This window comes from Bison bison, unplaced genomic scaffold (genome assembly GCF_000754665.1).
Source record: "Bison bison bison isolate TAMUID 2011002044 unplaced genomic scaffold, Bison_UMD1.0 scf7180017864464, whole genome shotgun sequence".
Taxonomy (NCBI): Eukaryota; Metazoa; Chordata; class Mammalia; order Artiodactyla; family Bovidae; genus Bison; species Bison bison.
Genome location: NW_011495025.1, coordinates 6,069,786 through 6,090,819, shown reverse-complemented (window position 1 = coordinate 6,090,819; position 21,034 = coordinate 6,069,786). Strand labels below are relative to the sequence as shown.

General features: G+C 36.3%; 1 protein-coding gene across 2 annotated transcripts in view; it reads right to left on the bottom strand.

Annotated features, from left to right (window-relative positions):
• Nucleotides 1-403: 403 nt before the first annotated feature.
• Nucleotides 404-21,034, bottom strand: part of PPM1K (protein phosphatase, Mg2+/Mn2+ dependent, 1K) — a 23,401-nt gene continuing 2,770 nt past the window's right edge. For both annotated transcript variants that reach the window (XM_010860178.1, XM_010860179.1), the window contains exons 2-7: nucleotides 16,720-17,233; nucleotides 15,261-15,361; nucleotides 8,312-8,477; nucleotides 8,016-8,160; nucleotides 6,880-7,014; nucleotides 404-4,305 (exon numbers count right to left, since the gene is read on the bottom strand). In XM_010860178.1, coding sequence (XP_010858480.1) covers nucleotides 4,174-4,305; nucleotides 6,880-7,014; nucleotides 8,016-8,160; nucleotides 8,312-8,477; nucleotides 15,261-15,361; nucleotides 16,720-17,159 — 1,119 coding nt within the window. In that variant the 5' untranslated portion in view covers nucleotides 17,160-17,233 and the 3' untranslated portion in view covers nucleotides 404-4,173. The remainder of the gene's footprint in view (nucleotides 4,306-6,879; nucleotides 7,015-8,015; nucleotides 8,161-8,311; nucleotides 8,478-15,260; nucleotides 15,362-16,719; nucleotides 17,234-21,034) is intronic.

Sequence of the window (21,034 nt, the reverse complement as noted above, 5' to 3'; positions counted from 1 at the left end):
ACATTTTATTCAATCAGTGAGGACATTAAAACTTGCTTACTTGTGGAATTTCCACTGAACATTTGTTTCTCATTTTTCATACATGGAGATGCTGCAGTGAAATATACCACGGGCAAAATACTGTAGAAATCTTCACGACCATTTTCTTCTGATGTACCAACAAATATTTTTGGATGAGGGAAATGCAAGAGACAAATCTTGTTTTAAATCAAATCAAAAAGATTTGAATAAATAAGTATATATAATATTTTCAAAGAGTCTCATGTTAATTTTGCAAACAGGCAGAATTTGGCTGCTAAAAAATTTCCCAATCATTCACTGACTCCTTTATATCAGTGTTCACAAGGCCACATAATATATTGGAGTGTGTGGATGCCAAACAAACACAGTTGGATTTTAAAAGTGTTTATTGCATGTACTTTATTTAAATGTTTTAAACACTGTTGTATGATTTTAGTATGCTTACAGTCATTCTAATTCATACTTTCAAAACAATGGTCAAAGCAGCAATTACATCAACATACTACAGAAGTGCTATACACCCAATTAGTACTTTAGGAAATTATAAAACCAATGTACACAAGAGCACTTTGGCAGAACTTAATTTGGGACACAGCAAGATGTTACATTCTATACAGAAATCCAGTGAAGGATGAGTCATTCTTGGAGATGGAACAACATGATGATTTCACAGCCTGGAACGCTCAATAGGACCATCAACGGGCCGTTTCAACAATCTAACAACCAAAGGGAGCTGCCAGAGAGTCAGGCGGTCTCATTCCAGTTGCCAAAAGCAACAGGCAGACCATCACAGTCTGGCTTCTAAATACATGAGTTTTTATTTCTGTTGAACTCATCCAGAGAAGTGAATCTAGTAAATACAATAAAATGTAACCCAACCAAGATTTTATGTCACTTTCCACAGATGCAGGTATATGAACAACTTAAGTGCTAAAGGAAAATACAAGTAAGTGTTTGTATTTAAGGGTGCAATACTAAACTTTATCTATCCTTTCCCCCACCCCACCTTGAAGCATTTTCTTATTATCTATCATATTACCATGAAATTTAATCCTTGTCCACTCTTTGAAAGGAAACTAAATGTCCTGTTTGATACTGAAAAGTTAACATAGGCCTACTCATTCTCTGCCAAGATTCATTAAAAAAATAAAATTCAACTTTGAAAAAATAATTTCTATTTAAATTACATGCTAACAATTCTTCAAAGTAAGTAATTTTTTAAATGGAACTTGAGAAATGTTTCCATCATAGAGTATAGAAATTCAAAACTGATTCCACCAAAACTCTTTTTTTCTCTAGAAAAAAAAGCATAAAACTTTGAAGCACTTAACACAAGGGTCTGTAGCAAATGGTTGATAGAAAGCAGGATTCCATTTACACTTGAATATATAAGGTACTTAATTTATACTTGTGGAAAATCACAAGGATTTTAAGAATATTTTGCCAAATCAATGATGGCAAATAAAGTTTGGCAACACATTTTAGAAAGATGATTTATATACTACATATAAATGAAAGGCAAACATAAATATGATTAAGTTTAATTACATTAATATAATTTACACCATACCGATACCCACATGGTAATAGCCACATGGCAAATTCACAGTTATAACTAAAAAAACTATTTAGAACAGTCATTTTGTTCCATTATTTGCATAATTTTCAGTAATAGACTTAGAAGCCTAATACATGTATGCTTATCTTTTATGGGTTACAATAATCTAAAAGTTATACTTTAACATTGTGGCTTAAAAAACAATTAGCAGTGTGTTTTTACGCTGTAGTCAAAGCTGACTAGTTTCAGGTTTTAAAAACTTTCAGGGGGATCAGAGCAAACTCCACCCCAGACCAAGGCCTATGTAGTCTACAAATTCTTCTTTGTCACAGTTGGCTATCCACCCAATGGATCAGTGACCCTTAGACCTCTGAACTTGACAACATCACTCCCACCCCTGTTTTTTTAAAGTAAAAGAGAGGAACAGCAAAGTGAAGAATTCGAAACAAAAATAAAACCTACATTTTTAGGAGGTCATCTTGTGCTTCAGAGTTTCTGTTAGCCTCCTAGTTTGGAAACCCTTCATACTCCTAAATGTAGCCTCCATGTTTATGTCCCAGGACCCTATATAGAAAGAGCAAGAAAGTTTTCCAGTCTTCTTAGACCATTTTGGTTCCTCACTTTCCAGGCAATGAATAGAAGACCATATTCTTTCTTGTAATATTTTCCTTTCTTTTACCAAACTTCCTTGAAAAAAAAAAATTTTTTTTTCTTGAAAATTTTTTTCTTCCTTGAAAAATTCCCATACCCTTTTTTCCAAAGGACAATTCCTAACTAATACAGGCAGGAAAGCTCAAGATTTATTTTCTTCTATTCCCAAAAAGGTGAGAAGATGTGAATATATTGTGTCCTATTCCTTCTAATAAGCCTTGAGTAAAACTTAAAGAAGAAAAAAACATCAACCAGAAAACTAAGAGTTTAAATTATATCAACTTTAAAGTTTTGGTATTTCTTTTGTTTCTACAACAAAACTCCACATCTTTCTTAACATTTAAGCATTCTTCTCACATCCTATTATTTTATATGCAAATTACTATATAACAATGTAGCTTCAACATGCTGGTTCTGTTCCTAGGTTTTTCCACATAAGTTACCTACCACAAAATATCTCCTACGATAATTTTTAACCTATCTGCCAGTAACCATTGGTTCTCCACTACAAAACTTCCCTCAGTTTGTCAAGAGTTCTTAGAGATAAATGTATCAATAATCTACAGCTAACTGGTGAAGGAGCTATAAAAGATTGTTCCCTTTCATTTTCCATTAGTCCAAAATATACATATGTACATACACCTACATATAACAAATTGACACTGTCTGCAGAAATAAACTGCTGCATACACATATTTAGGGATTCACATTTTAACAGTAAACTTACACACAGATATAAGGAAATATAGTTTTACACCCCTAAATTACATAGCAAGCTGAAATAGATAATGCTTTAAGATTTATTCTTTCTTATGAGTCTTAGAAAAAGAAGACATAAACCTCAAGCTATGTCTGTAGCAATTATCAGTCAATGTGGGATTATCTTTAAGGACAAATTACCTTTAAGGACTTGCTTACCGTATACAAAAAGTGATATAAACAGACTATATACAGAACACAAAACTTAGGATTAGAGATAACAAATAGAAACTTCATACAAAATACCTGATACTATCAGATGTACTTTGTATAGCTTTGACCAAAGAACTCTTTATTGGACATTCTTTTCCAATATGAATGAATAGTCACAGCTATATATTAGCTACAGAAGAACAGGAATGAATTGAGCGGGGGCAAGACAGACCTGGGATTTCCCTGGTGTCTCAGAGGTAAAGAATCTTGTCTGCAGTGCAGGAGCCGCAGGTTCGATCCCTGGGTCGGGAAGACCCCTGGAGGAAGGCATGGCAACATAGTCAAGTATTCTTGCCTGGAGAATCCCATGGACAGAGGAGACTGGAGGGCTACAGTCCACAGGGGCACAGAATCAGACATGACTGAAGCAACTTAGTACAGCACACATAGGGGAGACCTGGTGACACAGCTGAAATATCTAAGTGCACTGTAGTACATATGTATACATTTTAACAGTGTCATGTTAGCCGATTAATTTCTTTTGTATTGTTAAGTTCACCAGCAAGTGATGCAGAATACAAAATATAGTAAACACTTGCAGATAACACATTGAGTAGCCATCAAAATATTGACTAGTTTTGAAGAACTTGAAGGCAAGAACCTGGTCAAATGAATAAAGATTAGAAATGATCAAAAGAAGCTCACAGCTGCTTAAAAGTTTTAAAAATTAGAAATTTAACACTCAGCAAGTGTATCAAAACCATGTTTCATTTGCTCACTTAACGCAGAGGCTCACTCACAGTATCTGAATTCCACATATTTATTCTGAGTATATACAGTTAGCTGAACATAAATATCACAGGTACTTATGAAAAACTACTACGTAGATGGTTACTAAGTTTATGTTGATTTATGTACTGGTCTAGTGAGTTCTAGGGTCACCACTTACAGTTCACTTTTTAAATCTAATCAGTTTCTTGATACACTCAGTGAAAAACTGTTGCACAGAAACTCCAAGTCCCAGCAAGCAATCAGGCCCATCGTCCACTAGAGGCAAAGCTTCTGCTGAATGAGAAGGTGATTTCAGAGTTCTTGTATTTTCCCCAGGCACCAAAAGGCACTACTACTGCAGTCGTGTTATCTTCAGTACCATATTGTATTGCCTGCAAGGTATGGCAGGAAGGAAGAAACGAACAACGGAAATCAGGATCCGTACAAAAAGAAATCAGCCTTTTCCTGGAAGGCCAAACTAGTTTAATACACAGTTACAAGTTATTTCACAGTGGCTTGTGATTCTTTCCCTAGGTATCAATGCCCACAGTTTAAAATTTTAGATTGTGATAGGATAACTAATGACCCAAAGTAAATACCATTGTAGCAGTTTTGGCAAATTGCACCAGTGAACTAATAAGGTATGAGATATGTAGCTCCTGAAGAAGAAAATACACATAAAGCATTTAGCATAGGGACTAATGCAAGGTTATACACAGATGAGATGGTTGGATGGCATCACTGACTCGGTGGACATGAGTCTGAGCAAGCTCCGGGAGCTGGTGATGGACAGGGAAGCTTGGCATGCTGCAGTCCATGGGGTTGCAAAGAGTCGGACACAACTGAGTGACTGAACTGAACTGAACTGAATGAAAGTTTAAGGATTCAGAGAATGTTAGCTCTTACCTAGCAATTCTTCTAGGAATTTAGCTTAAAGAAATTATAACCTAAGAAATGGATGACTTCCCTGGCAATACAGTGGATAAGAATCTGCCTGCCAGTGCATGGGACCTGGGTTCAATCCCTGGTCCAGGAAGATTCCACGTAACATGGAGCAACTAAATCCATTTGCCACAACTACTAAGCCTATGTTCTAGAGCCCGTGAGCCACAACTATTGTGCCTGTGTGCTGCAACTACTGAAGCCTGCACACCTAGAGTCTGTGCTCTGCAAAAGAGAAGCCACCCCAATGAGAAACCCATGCACCACAGTGAAGAATAGGTCCCGCTCACCACAACTAGAGAAAGCTTGTGTGCAGCAATGAAGACCCAATGAAGCCAAAAATAAATAAAATGTAAAAATTAAAAAGAAATGGAAGTATACAAAGATATAAAACTATAAGATAGTTTACTACAGTTCATACAAAATGGAAAATTGGCATAAACTATACTTTCTACAGTAGAATTATAAGTCAATTTTAGGAACAAATGCTTTGTTCCTAAAAACAAAGAAAATTTTTACACAACAGCTTTACTAACAAAGAAAAAAGGTGCAAATTTAAAACACTAAAATTTGATTTTTCCACCTATCAAATTGGCAAGATATTACCTATGATAAGAATTTGGAGAAACTATAAAATATGCCAGTGAAAAGTATAACATGGATAGTATTTCTGGAGGGCAATTTGGCAAGCTTATTAAAAGCTTCAGAATGCTGTATATTCTTTTACCTAACAATTTTGCTTTGATGAACTTAACCTAAGAAAGTAATATCTAAAGGAAATAAATGTGAACAAATATATACAGAATGTTTATTATAGAGCTCCCTCTAAAACATGGAAAAGTGAATGTAAATTAAATTAGTTGATTATGGTAAGTATTAAATGAGTAATAGTACTCAGATGAGGCATAGTATGCCCTGGTAAGTTAGAAAATACATATCTTAAGACAAGTGGTTGAAATTAAAAAAGAAGTGGTCATACACAAGAATTGGGTTGTTTCTTAATTTCATGAGCATATATAGTTACCAAGTGAATAACTCATGCTTATCTATCTGTTTCCAAGTAAATAATGCTTTTTAAGTAAGATCTTATATTTTAATTCCAAATGTTAGCACTTAAAAGTTTGGGCCACATTTGGCTCCCCGATTGCAAATGTAAAAATTGGGAATGCAAAAATAGCTGTATGTATGAGTTAAAGTGTGCCTCTAATGATTAGTGATGGCTAGAACTTAGAAGAGCTATCTATCCAAATAGAATATTAAAACATGGAAGTTTTACATTTTTTTTTACACTGGATATTATATAGCTTCCAAATTTTAGCTCTAATTGGCTCACTGACACACCACTCATCCATATACCTTTATGTATTTGTTTTCATGCACCCATTTTTAAAAACAAGAAGTTGATTATGCTATAGTGTATGTTTTTTAACCATAGTGTTTTCATATTGGGTATTTACATGGAGCAGTCTAGTTTCAAATCATCTAGTGGTTGGACTGAGAGCTCAGCTATCTGGGTTTGAAGCCCAGTTCTGGAATGTAACAGTGCCTCTGCTCTCCTCCTCTGTAAAGACAAGTTAGTTCTAGCTCCAGCCTCAGAGGGTTACTATGATGATTACATGAGTTAAATACATATGAACAGAAAAGTGTCTGACACATAGTACTTGCTATTTTATAATTTACTATTGATGTTACTAACGTTTCAAGATAGGTACAAAGCCAAAAATAAACATAGCTCATTTTCTTGACAGATTAATTTTACTTAACTACTTGGGAGAACCAGCAAAAAAAAATTTTAATTGTTAATACTATGGGGTCAAGTGTAAAATTTACTGTTATACTAAAAGCTAAAACACATGATTTCAAAGAAATCTCCAGACACTGGTGGCCCCTCTTGGCTGCACCAAGACCTGTACCTGGCTTTGTCCTCTCCTCCCCACTTTGGGATTTTTCTTGCAGAAGCTCTGCTGGCTTTGTCCTCTCCTCCCCACTTAGGGATTTTTCTTGCAGAAGCTCTGCTGTGTTACCTGTTCAGTCACTGCATGGGCTGCTTCATTGGGATCGTGGCACTGATTGACAAAGTCACAAATCTCTTGACTGTTCACCATGAAGTTAATTCCATCTGTAGTGAGGACCAGGAAGCTGTCATCAGCATGATGTAGCTGCAATCAGAACCAAACGTATAGAATTACAAACTAGACTTGGCCTTAGAATAATCTTCATAATTCAGTGATTTTATCTGTTTACAGAGTAGTCATCTGTGTTTCAGAACTTACAGACAAACAGAGTGAAAACAGGCTTCCATTTAGGGCAAAAACAGCAACATTTAGCATCAATCATGGAGGACAAACCTAACATTTACTTAGTAACACCATGGAGGAAGAAGCCAGATAGCTAAATGCTGAGAGGCAGCCTAATGTAATGGCTAAGACCTCCTCGGTGTGAAGCCCACCTCTATTTTTCAGCTGGGAAAACATAGGTAAGTTGAATTGTATATGCTCAGATTTGTTTTCTCTGTGTAAAATGGGATAGGAGTGGCTATTTTGAACAGAGCCCAGCACATTGTAAACTGCTATAGAAGTTTTTGTTAGATGAAATGAACATAAAGTGGGACACCTGTAAGACATAAAACTGTTCAATAAATTAACAATCATTTGCTGCCATTACCAGGAGCCTATCCTTATATATAATGTGTTAGGTACTAGAGCAGGCTGGGAGTTGTATAGGTAAAGTCTCAGTTCACCACTAAGGTATGTGCTGGGGGAAGTGCAGTGTAAGGGGGACAATGATTAGTAGCAAGCAGAAGATGTCCTTGAAAGAGGGATGGGGTGATTCTCTGGCTTGGTGGAAAAGGGAAGTCAGGATATCTTCCAAATGATGGTGATGCTGAATGATGAGGTGCTGGTGAGGAAGGGCGGTAAAACCAGGCTTCCAGGCAAATTCCATAGCAGGATGAAACAAAGCCAACACTTCATCATATATAAGGCCAGGAAAGAAGAATCTTTCTTACTTTATCTGAAAAGTTTATCTTTCCTTCCATTAATCACTTCTTTTCAGAAGTCATACAGGCTTCAATGAAGGCCTCCAAGAAAGCCTGCAGCTGGAGACAATCCTGTGTTCACTCCCTGCCTGTGTATCAGGTGTTTGCAAGTCTTTTTTTTACCTTAATCCTCTTTGTTTCAGGTTCTGCTATCACACCACTGGTTTTAAGGTCCAAATCTCCGAGACTCCTTGTCATTGCAAGTCTGCCGTTCACGTGAGGCTGTCCCAAACTATTCCAAGCTACAAACCCCCCACATTTCTTAATCCTGGTCAAAAAAAGTTAAAAAAGACTATGATGTGATACCCAGAAAACCAAGGGTTAAACTTAAGCATGAAGTCAGTTTATAATGCAAGGTTTTATTTCTATTTTGAACTATATACATATCATCCTCATAGAGCGATTAGTGGAAGTGGTACCTTTCTTTCTCGTCTTTTCTTTCTGGAGTGTGGTCGATGGTCAGCTTCATGGGTTTTCCTTTTCTGCACAAAATAGCTCGGCTGTCCCCAACACTAGCTATAACCAGTTCAATACCATCTCTCAATAGGGCTACTGTTGCAGTAGTCCCAGAGGTCAGAAGCGTTGCTGCAAATGATGAAGAAGAGTACAAGTCAGTGACAATCAAATGATTGGATCTGGAATGTTTATTACAAAATAAAACACAGGCATGTTAAACTAATGCTGAAATGTATCATTCTAATTTAACTACAGCTATGCAAATAAAATGCAAATGAACTATGGAAGTAAGAGCATGCAGAAAAAGAAGTATTTAATTCAGTAACAAGGCTCTATGCAAACAGAAAAAGCTGCTAACCTAATTTGGTAAAAAATGCATCACTATCTCCAAATGGCTTCTATTTATATAAAGTAGAACTCGAATTTATCATTCTGACATCTCTGTGTGTACATCAGGTGTCAGGATTAAAAGTAATACATTTTAATTAGATTGGCTAATAAGGCAGAGTGATTTAGGTCTACAGAGCCCATTCAGGCAAGCCAACTTTTCTGTAATCTACGCACTCAACTTTTTTCTTCCATTTCTTACCCCCATCCTATGAAACTATTATCAATTAGTAGGCTAAGCAAGATATGTCAAGTGTTTCACTGGCTCTTTAAGAATTGTATTTTATATTCTTTCCTTCTATAACTGCTTTAATTTTACAAATGTTCACCAAAAAAAAAAAAAGAAATCCTAAAATGGTTAAAGGTTCATATTCTTTCCTTGATTATCTTTGTCCTCCCCAGATGTAAAACAAAGATACAGCCATCATTATATTAGGAGAAAATCTGGAGAGCAGGGAATGAAATTCATTTTAGTTTCCCATAAACTTGGTATAGTTCACACTTCTGGTTCCAGCAGGATCTGAAACAATCAGTCTGTTCCCAAATGCAGGAAAGTACTGCCAAGTGCTGCTCCTGTGGTCACCGCCTGGGCCCAGAGCATTCCAAGAATGTTAATTTCCCCTGACCGATAACAAAATTACATGTAGCTTGGCCTGAGGTCATAGCTGTTTCCTTCATCCAATTCAAAGTGCATTTTTGCATCTTTCTTTAGTTTATTCTAAATTGTCTCCCTAAGTTCTTCACTATTTGTTGAATTTAGAGGGTGCATTGAGCCTTGTCAAAGAGAATACTGTGAAAGTAGACTAAAAAGTAAAGCAAATTGAAAAAATCTAAAAAGGTAACAGTTAAAGCAGGTATTATCTTCAGTAACATGGTTAATCCTTTAAAGCATCTAAGTAAAATATTCAGGTGATCATCTAAAGATGATTTTGACTTCAAAGGCAGATTTAAGAAAAATGAAATGCCATTGACTGATTGAGGCTCAGTCTTTCCAGTTTTTTCTAAGACAATTTTTAAAACAGCAGTAATGCATTTGGAAAGATATATGTGTATATATTTCCCAATCAATGTATTAAAATGCCTGCTTTAATCAGAAAAGTAAAATGGGGGAAAAAATGAATAAACCCTGCTTAATCTCCTATATTCATGCTGAATTTACTGAGAAGTAGCATTTATAATTGCACTATCTTCCCATTTATCTCTTGATTTTGGAACTGCTGTGCCAAAGTAATATCACTGTGGCAATAGTAAAGTAGATTATATATTGTCACTGTACAACACAAAAGTTTCAGTGTAAGTATCAGTGATGTTTATATTACAAATGTTAAATTGTGAGTTTCATAAAACATTGTATAAGGGAATCTTTACAGTTGAACCACTGTAATCTTGTCAAATGATTAGAAGAGCCTGGTAAGAAAACATAGGCATTTACTCAGATGCTACTTGTCCAGGGAGTTTAATGTTCCTCTCCTTTCTTTAAAATGTAAGTGGCAGCTTTTTTCCAAGTGTTTTTTAATTGGCTACCTTAATAGAGTTAATACTTCATAAATGAAAAACTTCAAATTTAGCCATTTAGGATTATAATCCATGGCTCTGCCACCTAGATATTTAAAAGAATTTGAGTTTTTAACCAACCCAACTTCACAGTTCCAAAATCCCAGGATTTATGGGAAAGTTTTCTAAACAGTTGATTCTGGTTTGCTAAGCATCTAAGAATATAAATATTAAATCAGCATTTAGTTTCATTTAACATTTAACATGGGAGTAAAAATTCTCACTTTTTTCCTTAACAATAAAATTATAAAACTAAGACATCTTTCAATAAGTTCTTAACACTCACTGGACATTTTCTACTGCAAGTCATCTCAACTAATGGGACAAAGAGGATGTGGGAACCTTCCAGTAGTCCAGGCTAGGAACCGCTGGACTCCTTCACCTGGGACAAAATTAAGCAGATCTCTCTTTCCACTGAAGCCCAGCATATAGTGTCCACGGGCTCCAGGTCTAGAGCTGCTGACCAGGCACAGTTCTCTGCCACAAATAACACGCACAGAGGCAAATAGGAAATTCACCCAGGAATTGTGCTCAAACATTACAAACCTGCAACACAGGGAAGGGTAGAGAAAGAGCTGCAAAATAAGGGGAAGGGTTTTTATTTTGGTGAAATGTTCAGTAGCAAATTACATAATATTCCAGGAGATGCCAAGTCAATGATTCCAAAACTCAGTTTGACCAAGTTGATGGTATTTTGTAGTTGAGTCTGTTTTCTTCATCACAGAATAACACTTCTTAGTTTTGTGTCTTCCCAAGGTAGGAAAGCCCATATACAAATGTATGTGCACCAAGACACATATGTGGTGACATACACACAGGCTCAGCCAATTAGTCTTGAAGAGTAAATCAGTACCTTTACTGAGTTGAAAAAAATACACTGTAAATTTGTTTGGAATCAGTATCAGAATTGTCCCAGTAACAAAAGGGAAATTCATGGGTAGAGCACTGAATAATTTGTATAGCATACTAGAGCATACTAGAGAGGATATAAACTACAGTATACTACCAAACTGCTAGCATTAAAATATAAATCAAAAGGAATCAAAGCACCTCCTATACCAGATACAAGGAGTAGCTTATTTGTTAATGGTAAATGCAGGGATTTTAGGATCTAGACGGTATTTCCTGAATAGAATGATTAATTTAATTGTTTAAATAAAAGCTAGCAAGGCTCTTGAGTGCTAAAAAATGTTTACAATTTTATGTAATTCATAAAATGGGAGTTTCTGCAGCTCTCTCTTTCCCCCAGTGTTGCAGGTCAATATATCAAAAGAAAAAATGATCAAGATTTTGAATGGCAACATAAAGAATCAAGCTGTACTTTTCTAAGTATAACCTCCCCCACCCAGAAATTATTCAACTGTGTCAACAATATGGATAAACAAATACAGTTACAATATTTACCAAAAAGATGTTCTAGACATGAATGAATCATAAACACTAAATCAGAGGAACGAGTTGAAGCAGTAACAGCACAATAAGAGTATCTCTCCAATGCTGTCCCTATTTTTTGCTTTTGGCTGCCTCCAACATAACAAGGGTAATCAAACACATTGCATTTCTCATACTGGTTATTTTTTAGTTTAATTCTTCCATAAAGAGATCAAATAATACGAAGAGCAGGGAAGTTTCCAACAAGACTCACAATACTGCCACCAACGTCTCCCACTCTGAACGTCAGAGCGTCTTCTCTCTTTGATCCATTTGTCTCTTGGGGAGCTTTGTTGCTTTCAAATCTTAAGTAATCTAGAAACACTTTGAAGAGTTTATCGGATATATAGGATATCATCTAAGTTTTCTACCATCTGGTTTAAGTGACAGTTTGTCCATTAAACAATAAACTAATGGGCAGACATCATTTGAACTTACTGGCTGATTTCATTAGCTGTAAAAATACACATGACTGGTATAAAATGAATACAAAATATTCAAAGATGATGATGAAATTAGCTATTTGTAAATAAGGGTAAATTCAAAATGCATCTACAACAAATCAATAAAGATAGCCAGCAATTTCTTAAGGGCTATTTCTTGATAAACGGTATTCTGATTTTATTCTCCTCAAACTACCCTCATTTAAAACTGAAATAATAAATATTTTAAATGCTAATGAGAAAGCTTGAAGTATTTTATGCAGATATGACAGCTTTAGATGAGTCTTAAAAAGATGAGTATGTTTTATTGTCACCTTATTATTTTCACTTTCTTTTGAGAAAGCTAATAGTATGACATGGGGCACTCCTCCCTACCTGAAATTCCACCATTAGTGATTCATTCCTAAGGTTTAACCAATCTGTTTTCAGCTTTCCTTACTCAAAATTCAAATCCCCCCAGAAGTGGTAACACATAAAAGTATATATATTAAATAATTTAGTTAAATTGGCTGTAGGACAGTCAAGTTATAAGTTATAATTACTTTGGTAATAAAGAGTAAGCAATGGAGATTAGTTTAGTCCAAATATTATTGAGTACTTTTCAGACTCTATGCAGAATGTTGAACCCTAGAAATTCAAAAATGAATAAGCCATGGTCCCTACCCTCAAGCTGCTCACAGAAAGGGTTCAGTGAGGCCAAGTGGAGCTGATGCTAAAAGAAAAGGTGAAAGAAATTGGAGAGGGCAAACTGCACTTCTTCACAATTTTATTTAACTAGCACTGGTCCTACCCACAGCTGTGCCAAAAAGAATATTATCTACTCTTATAATACTGATACTGCTTCAGTTCTACTAAAAAGTAAAAAAAATTTTTTTTTTAATTTAAATAATAATTCTGAAGTGGTACATGTTCTTTTTAAATCCACAAATTGAAAAGTTTAGTATATTTGATAAAATAAGCCCCAAATATCAAAAGCCAATTTTTGAAATCTTTGAAAGCCTGGCAACTGATTAAGAATAAATTTCAAAATTGTTCTCAAAATACTTATTTAAAAAAAGAAAACCACAAGAGACTAATTGACCTATAAGAATACATCCAAAATAAAATTCAAGAAGGACAATGTCATAATAGATTCTTTTTTTTTCTTTTAGTAGTACGCTAACCATCATTCTGTCATGCTCCATTATACTTGTAAGCAAATTGCCATTAAATGAAAAACAAACTTTAAAATATCTTATGAAAGTTCTGAGATCATTAACTCAAAAATTATGACAGAGGAACTAAGTTTAAATGAATACATTTTCATTTAATTATTAGAAGTGAAGAACTATTTTATTCATTCCTTTGCACAACTAAACTGATGTGAGAAAGGTGTCTGTAGAAAATTTCTTTTAAGATAGCAAGTTAGATCAATTCTCTCCTTAAATTCAAAATTCCCTTTAACTGTATTTATTATTTCATAAATGAAAGGAGTTCTCTCACATTTTATACCAAATCTATCACTGTTTTAAGCATTTTTATCAATTAGATCCTACACAAAGGGCTGCCTACACCCATGAAAGGTTAATGGTTTTTTATTGTTGGCCATCATTTCCAAGGTACACTTGAACATTCCTTTCTGAAAACCTTGCCCAGTGAGCTCTACCTGTTTACACAACAGCTGGGGCACACCACCTGCCGATAAACTTCATGGTGTGAGATACAGCCGACCTGCTTATGAATGAAATAAGAGCATACCAGTATTCAGAGTTACGAAAATAAAACTATAAGAAAGTGTTTTAATGTCCTCTTCACCTTCGTATGTTTTACCCATTAGGAACAAGAACAGAATCTTATGCTAAAACCTACCCTCTCTCACCTCATATTTTCACAAGCTCAGGAGCCAGTTGGAAGGGGAAAAACGTCCAAAGGAATGAAAGAGAGAAAATGGACCTAAGTAATCTACAAATGAGAAAATAAATCCTTGAACAATAAGAGTGGACTCTAAAGCTTTTCGGAGAAGTATGACAGTGATAAAGGTCTTGAAAAAGAGAAGAAAGTGTCTTAAGATGGCAAATGAAGCCATCCTAGAGTCATCCTAATACTCATCATTAAATATGCCCATGAGAGAGGCCACAGTAGGTGCCAGGAAAATCCCAGCCCTAACTCTCCAACTGACCTTTTATCTCTCTCTGAGTTTCAGTTCCTTATCTGTAAAATGGGGAGAATTTCCAGCCCTACACACTCCAACTGAAAATTACAAAGATAACATTGCTGTGGTGAGCTTTGACCTCCTTTAAACAAGAGGATGAACAAAAGACAGATGAATATTATTGCATGATTCATTTTAAAATCAGTTATGAGGTCTATATGCACACTGCTGTAGAAGCGTTAAAAAATTATAAGCAATAAATTTGGGGGCCAGCTAACTAGAAAACATTAGCTACATTTTCATGAAATGGTTTAATAAATTTAGTCAAAATCAGAGACATTTGTTTTTCAAAATATAAAGACATCCAGTACACAAATTCTAAAATTCAGCTGTTATAGTCTTGTGTTTAAGAAATAAAAACAAAAATGTCAACTAGTTACCATAGGAAAGCTGCAAGATCAAGCTTTTTTAAGAAGTGGAAGAAAAAATATCTTCCTTCTAATTTCACAAAGTAGTGCATATTAACCATTGTCCTTTTGAGACTAATTAGCAATTTTCTTATCTGGACAACTACTCTGAGATTACCCTGTAGCAAATTTCAATAGTCGTTCATCAGATTCCTCTAAAAAACAAAAACAATAAACCCTCTCATAGTACATGCCTCTTGTTCATCAAATGAACAAACAGATTTTTTTTAATGTTTAATCTTTTTAAAATCAAAATTCAACATCAGATCTATTTTGGAGCTTCAATTTCTAAAACAACCTCTAATATGTTTCATTTAAATGTGAGATACTACCCCTGCTTTGGATTCCAAACAACATTTAAAATGATTATTTAAAAAGTCATTTTCAATGTAAGCATCCTTACAATAAATATTAAAATTCCCACCCCTGAAAGGCTTAAATTGTTTCCTTCTTGCCCCAAATTCCCAAGGACTTTAAGGATTGAGATTGTTTTACTTACCATCAGCAGATAGGTGGGCGTGCCTTGCAAAGGTTTTATCTATTTCAAGAAAAGCCAAGGTCAACACAGTTTCCAAGTTCTCCTCCTTAGGAAGCAAATCCCTTCAGGGAGAGAAAAAAAGAGGCCGATCACTTTACAATAGGTTTCCTGCCTTCCTCTTTGTCCCTCCAGCTAGCAGAGTCACTCCATACAATGGACCTCCAAGGTTTGCCCTTCAGAAGCTTGCGTGTGGGAGTCTTTGCAACTTTATGGACCAAAGCCCACCAGGCTCCTCTGTCCGTAGGATTCTCCAAGAATACTGGAGCGGGTTGCCATTTCCTCCTCCAGGGAATCTTCCTGACCCAGGGATCCAACCCACATCTCTTAAGTCTCCTGCATTGGCAGGTGGGTTCTTTACCTCTAGAGCCACCTGGGAAGCCTTTCAGACGCTTACGATCCACATATTAATAAATCAAATTGAGAAAGAATCAGGCCAGAGATAAGTTCTAAAAATAATAAAATAAAAGCCTAAGTCTCCAGTCTAAAGATATTAATCCTCACCATCATAATCCTGAAAGGTCAAGAATTCCTTTATATTAAATTAAGCCCCTGAGTTCCTTCGTGGAGTAATGCAAAATATACATAAATCAATTGATGAACGTATGAATAACTATAGGGACTTCCCTGGTGGCTCAGATAATTAAGCGTCTGTCTACAATGTGGGAGACCCGGGTTCGATCCCTGGGTCAGGAAGGTCCCTGGAGAAGGAAATGGCAATCCACTCCAGTATTATTGCCTGGAAAATCTCATGCACAGAGGAGCCTGGTAGGCTACAGTCCAGGGGGTCACAAAGAGTCAGACACGACTGAGCTATTTTCTTCACCATGAATAACTATGCTTGGGAAGAACAGTCACATGGTCGTAACTCTTACATGTTCTCCCCCTCTTTTAATTCTAGAAGTAGTGTGATACTCAAAAATATGTAAATATTGACTGTAGTAAATAAACTTTTTAAAGAGCTCCAAAACACCCTCTTTAAAAGCATTTTCCCCATGTTTTTGCCAATCTTCTAAAGCTATTTTCAACAAGTATTCAAAGCTATTCATACCACTTTAAAAAATAATTACTATTTATTGAAGCACTAAGTGCCATGCACAGACAGAATAAGTGCTTCTCATAGATTCTCATAGTACATGAGATCATGTACTTTATTATGTGAATTCCCTTGAAATGATCACAAGTGCTGTAGATTCTGGTCAACGCTCTCACCAAGAGAGTGGTTAAAACATACACATTTCTGAAATGGTAATACTCATCAGCAATTAATGGCATGCTTGAGCTACTGCTTGTTCATAAACATAGTATGAAAGCAATCAAATAACTACCTTAACAGTGGCTGTCTCAGCCAAAAGGTTTAAGTTTAAACAGGAAGGATTAGGCAAACTGCAAAGAGTGAAAATCATTGTATCATTGTACGTACAGGATGCATTTCTCCATGTGGGTATGACAGAAATCGGCCGCTGCAGGTCCACCGTGGCCATCATACACCGCAAAGTACAGGACCTCACTGGTCAGCTGAGCAAAGCCAAACCGGTCTTCATTCTCTTTCCGTTTGCCAATCTGTGATGCGCTGCCCACATTCTGCAAGCTGACTTTGGGAATTGGCTTGCCATACTTAATGCTGGGCGGCAGCAGAATTGGCTCCTCCAGGCGGTTATCCCAGATGCCAAAATTATCCCAGGTAGCTGGTCGGCCACTACCATCAGGATCAAAGCGAGACCATCTCGGCTCTGAAGTGGAGCTGTGGCACGTGGGCATCACCCACCTGTCATCCTGCAGACCGCGGGCTCTGAGCAGCACTCTCCTCCTCACCTGGTTCCCACCACTTCTTACCAAAGTAAGTAAGGCAGCTGTTGACATAACTCCAGAGGGCTCGGGAATGAGAGAAAGGTCAATGGAACAATAATGGGATGCCTTCCAGAAAAATGATGCAACTGAGTAGAAAGAGAGACAGAGACACTCCATCAGTAATTTCAAATACAACTGATATATCGTTAGATATTACCAAGAATGAAGTCTGTAAAGAAAGTGGCACTTAACAGCCTACTCCTGAGAATAGTGGTTCAAAAATGAATCGATTTACCTACCCCACCCACTCAGTGTTCAAATTCTATAAAAACTTGACAGTGTGCACAGATCACATAGAAGAAGTGCTTCTACAGCTTTAACCTACAATCACCTGGGGATCTTGTTAAAATGTAGATTCTGATTCAGTCTGCCAGGTGGTGCCTGAGATGCTGTATTTCAGACTACCTCCCTGGTGATGCCGAGCCGCAGTTCTGGCAGGCCCACACTTTTGATTAGGGAGAATACAGAAAACAGGTGTAAATAAATAGTCTTCCCTTCATCAACTTCATTGCTCTGAAGAAAAGGCGGAGCAAATATTAACAATAACAAAGTCTCTTACAAGAGTAGAAATTAGAAAAAAAATAACTGGTTATTAGAATATTTATTGTTGTGGGAGTGTGTAATTTCCTCAGTTCTGTCTCATCATAACAAAAAATTGAAGCCATGGACGTTAAAGCCCTCGGACAGACTGTGTCTCAGCTCTCGGGACAGATCAGTGTTAACAGCTCTCGGACTGATCAGTGTTACAGCTCTGTGTTACAGCTCAGTTTTATTTAGAAAATAAAAGAAAATACATCCTAGAGGCATGAGGGCATGCCGACCCAAAAGATGCAAAGAGAAGAGAGAGAGAGAGACCCCCAGCCCTTTGACTCCTCTTTATGCTTTTTCTCCTCCCCCTGGGCCTGCCCTATGTAAATTGGACTAGCCAGGAGTGCTGTTTGTTCTACCTGAGGTCCTCACTCCAGTCCTCAGACCTTCCTTTGTTCTATTTTCCAGGCTTTTCCCTTCCTTGTCTTTTAGTCACCGCCAATCTGGACTCCTTTTTCCTATTCTAACTACCTAACATTATGATAGTTCTGTACTCAGAGAGTGCCCAAGTTTTAGCATAGATACAATTTAGGATATCAGTTCTGTTTGTTTTAAGGTTTCTCAACTTATTGAACTTTACATATTCTATTACTCTGGTTAATATAAACTGGCTCATGCAAACACCCACCAAAGGCACAAATAAAAAGTAACTCTGACGTGTGTGATCTCAGAGATTAGGGGAAACTGCATTTATGACAAGAAGTCTTTTTATGAGCCACCGATCTATGCATTTACATTAACATATGAGGCTCATCCGAATGCCTCCCCTGGCTGTTGGCTGGGGGAATTCCTATACCCCTGCAGGGAGGACCGTGTTGCTGGCAGTTTGCATACAAATAAGGTTTAAGCAGAAATTCATCTCCAAAGTATTTCATTCTATTACTTTATGAATTAAAAACCAACTTGAAAAAATGCATAATATCAACATTTGATAATGCCAGTGGAGGGTATACAGGTGTTATATTATTCTTAATTGTATGTTTGAATTATCTCTCTATAAGAAATAAATTTGAAAAAAATGTATCTCCCCAAAAGGCACAATCACACACACACAAAAAGCCCAGCTTGAGTGCATCTATAAGAAAATGTATTACAGATTTTAAACAATCATTTTCAAACAAATTTTTGGAAATCAGTCTAGTTATGTATAGGAAGAACCGTTAGTCCTTTCAGTAAGTAAATAGAAGTAGAAGGAAAGGATGAGGTTCCAAAGAATGCCACTGTAAATCTAAGCAATGGAAGACATATGAGCGTAGCCTTCTAAGAATTTAGAATGAAGATGGCCTCCCAAATAATTAATAGGTCATGAAAGACTTAGGAGGCTGCTCCTTCTTGGCCTTTTAGTTAACATCATGTATTAAAGTCTGAAACTCACTTCTTTTGCATTATTGGGGGTGGAGGAGACACAGTACCTCTTTATCAAGTATCAAAGAGAAACAATGCATTCCATTACCAAAATAAAAAGAAAAGTTTATTCCTTTGGTTCTGTTTGAAGGTTGTATTTTATTACAAAACAAAAACTGTGTCAAATAGGTGAACTTGTAGAGAACTTTCAAAGTGTAATACCACCTTGCAAGTAAGAGAACTAAGTACTAATTCTTGATGGAGATAATTCACAAGGCAGCTTTGCACTATAGGAAAAATAAAGCTTTAAATGTTTATCAGAAAGCATTCACATTTGAAGAGTACACCAGAAATTAGCAAAGTACTATTATTCTCTTGGCTTCAATCTGAAAGCATGTATACCATACTCAGCCTTGGGTCATTTTGCAGTCACACATGTACTTTAAACAAGAGTTCTAGATTTACAAACTAATAAATACTGAATAGTTTCCCTGCAGCTCTTCTAGGATACTCTTGTCATTTCTCACTCTCTCCTCCGAATGAACAGAGCTGCATTCACATGAGGCAATATGCATCTACTGTAAACATTACTTAAGAATGAAAAATGCAGGTTGAGCAGTTTCTTTAAGCCTACATAAACTAAAATCAGTCTTCAACTTGGCCTCCTTCCTCATTCCTTATCTGCACAATCATCTCAGAAAGAGAGCAGAATAGTCACAGGAAAATATTTACTTTAAGGCCTGTTATTGGCTATTGGCATACATGAAGCATAACCCAGTTCACCAGTTTACAAAACTAGGTCAGCATCATTTATGCAAGCAAGGGAGTGTCTAAAGAAGTGGTTCCATCTCCTTTGCTAAATGCAGTATAACGAAATCATACTAATCTTCATGTTCCCAAGAAAACAGTTCAAAGAGGACTTTGTTCCCAAGCTAATTAATAACTCAATTAAACTTACACATCAAGAAGTTTCCTTCAGGGCTTCAAACTACCAATCAGCCGCTATTGCCACTCCCCTCCCCTAGCTCTCCAGATGCCCATGGAAATGATTAGACACTGATTAGCAGGTAGAATTTATAATGTGGGGGAAAAAACTAGTCTTAAAAAAAAATCAGTGTTCTTTATAACAGAAAGAGCTGAGAACAAATTGATAAATACCTAAAAAATCTTTTATTGTCAGTTGAAGAATTAAAAATTGGCATGTGTTTATCTTTCTGCAAGCCAAAAATAGTTATTCAGGAACCCTTTATGTCAGTCTCTCAATCAGAGATCAAGCCTAGCTTATTTTCCTTTTAACAGTTATATTCAATCTTTGAAAGTCAAAGTAACCCAAAAGAGTCAAAGGGCACAAGTAATTCTGCTTGAAAGCCATTTGAAGACACAAAATGTCAAAGCAAAATTTAAATGAACTAAGAGCCCAAGAACACATTACGTGACACACCATATTCTACTAGCAAAAATACTTTCCTTTTTCACATTCATTTGTGTGACTAGGCCTTCATCTTCCTCTGACTCAATGCTTTGGTTAATCTGATTAAAGTATCAGATTCTGACACAGAACTCTATTGAACAAAGTTGACTCCTGATTTAATAATATTGACTAGCAGGGGGGATTCTCAGAAAAAAGGGTTAAATGAAATAAGTTGAGAGTCTGCAAGAGTAGACATTGAGATTCCACAAAAGAGTGCTGGTTAAAAAGCCACAGCCTGAGTGTAGGAAATCTCAGGTGAAAAGCATCAGGAAAAGGAAAAAATGCATTTGGTAAACTTCTGAGGTATACACTTTGTTTAAAAATAATAGCAGTAGGAGATCCAACCAGTCCATCCTAAAGGAGATCAGTCCTGGGTGTTCACTGGAAGGACTGATGCTGAAGCTGAAACTCCAATACTTTGGCCACCTCATGCGAAGAGTTGACTCATTGGAAAAGACTCTGATGCTGGGAGGGATTGGGGCTG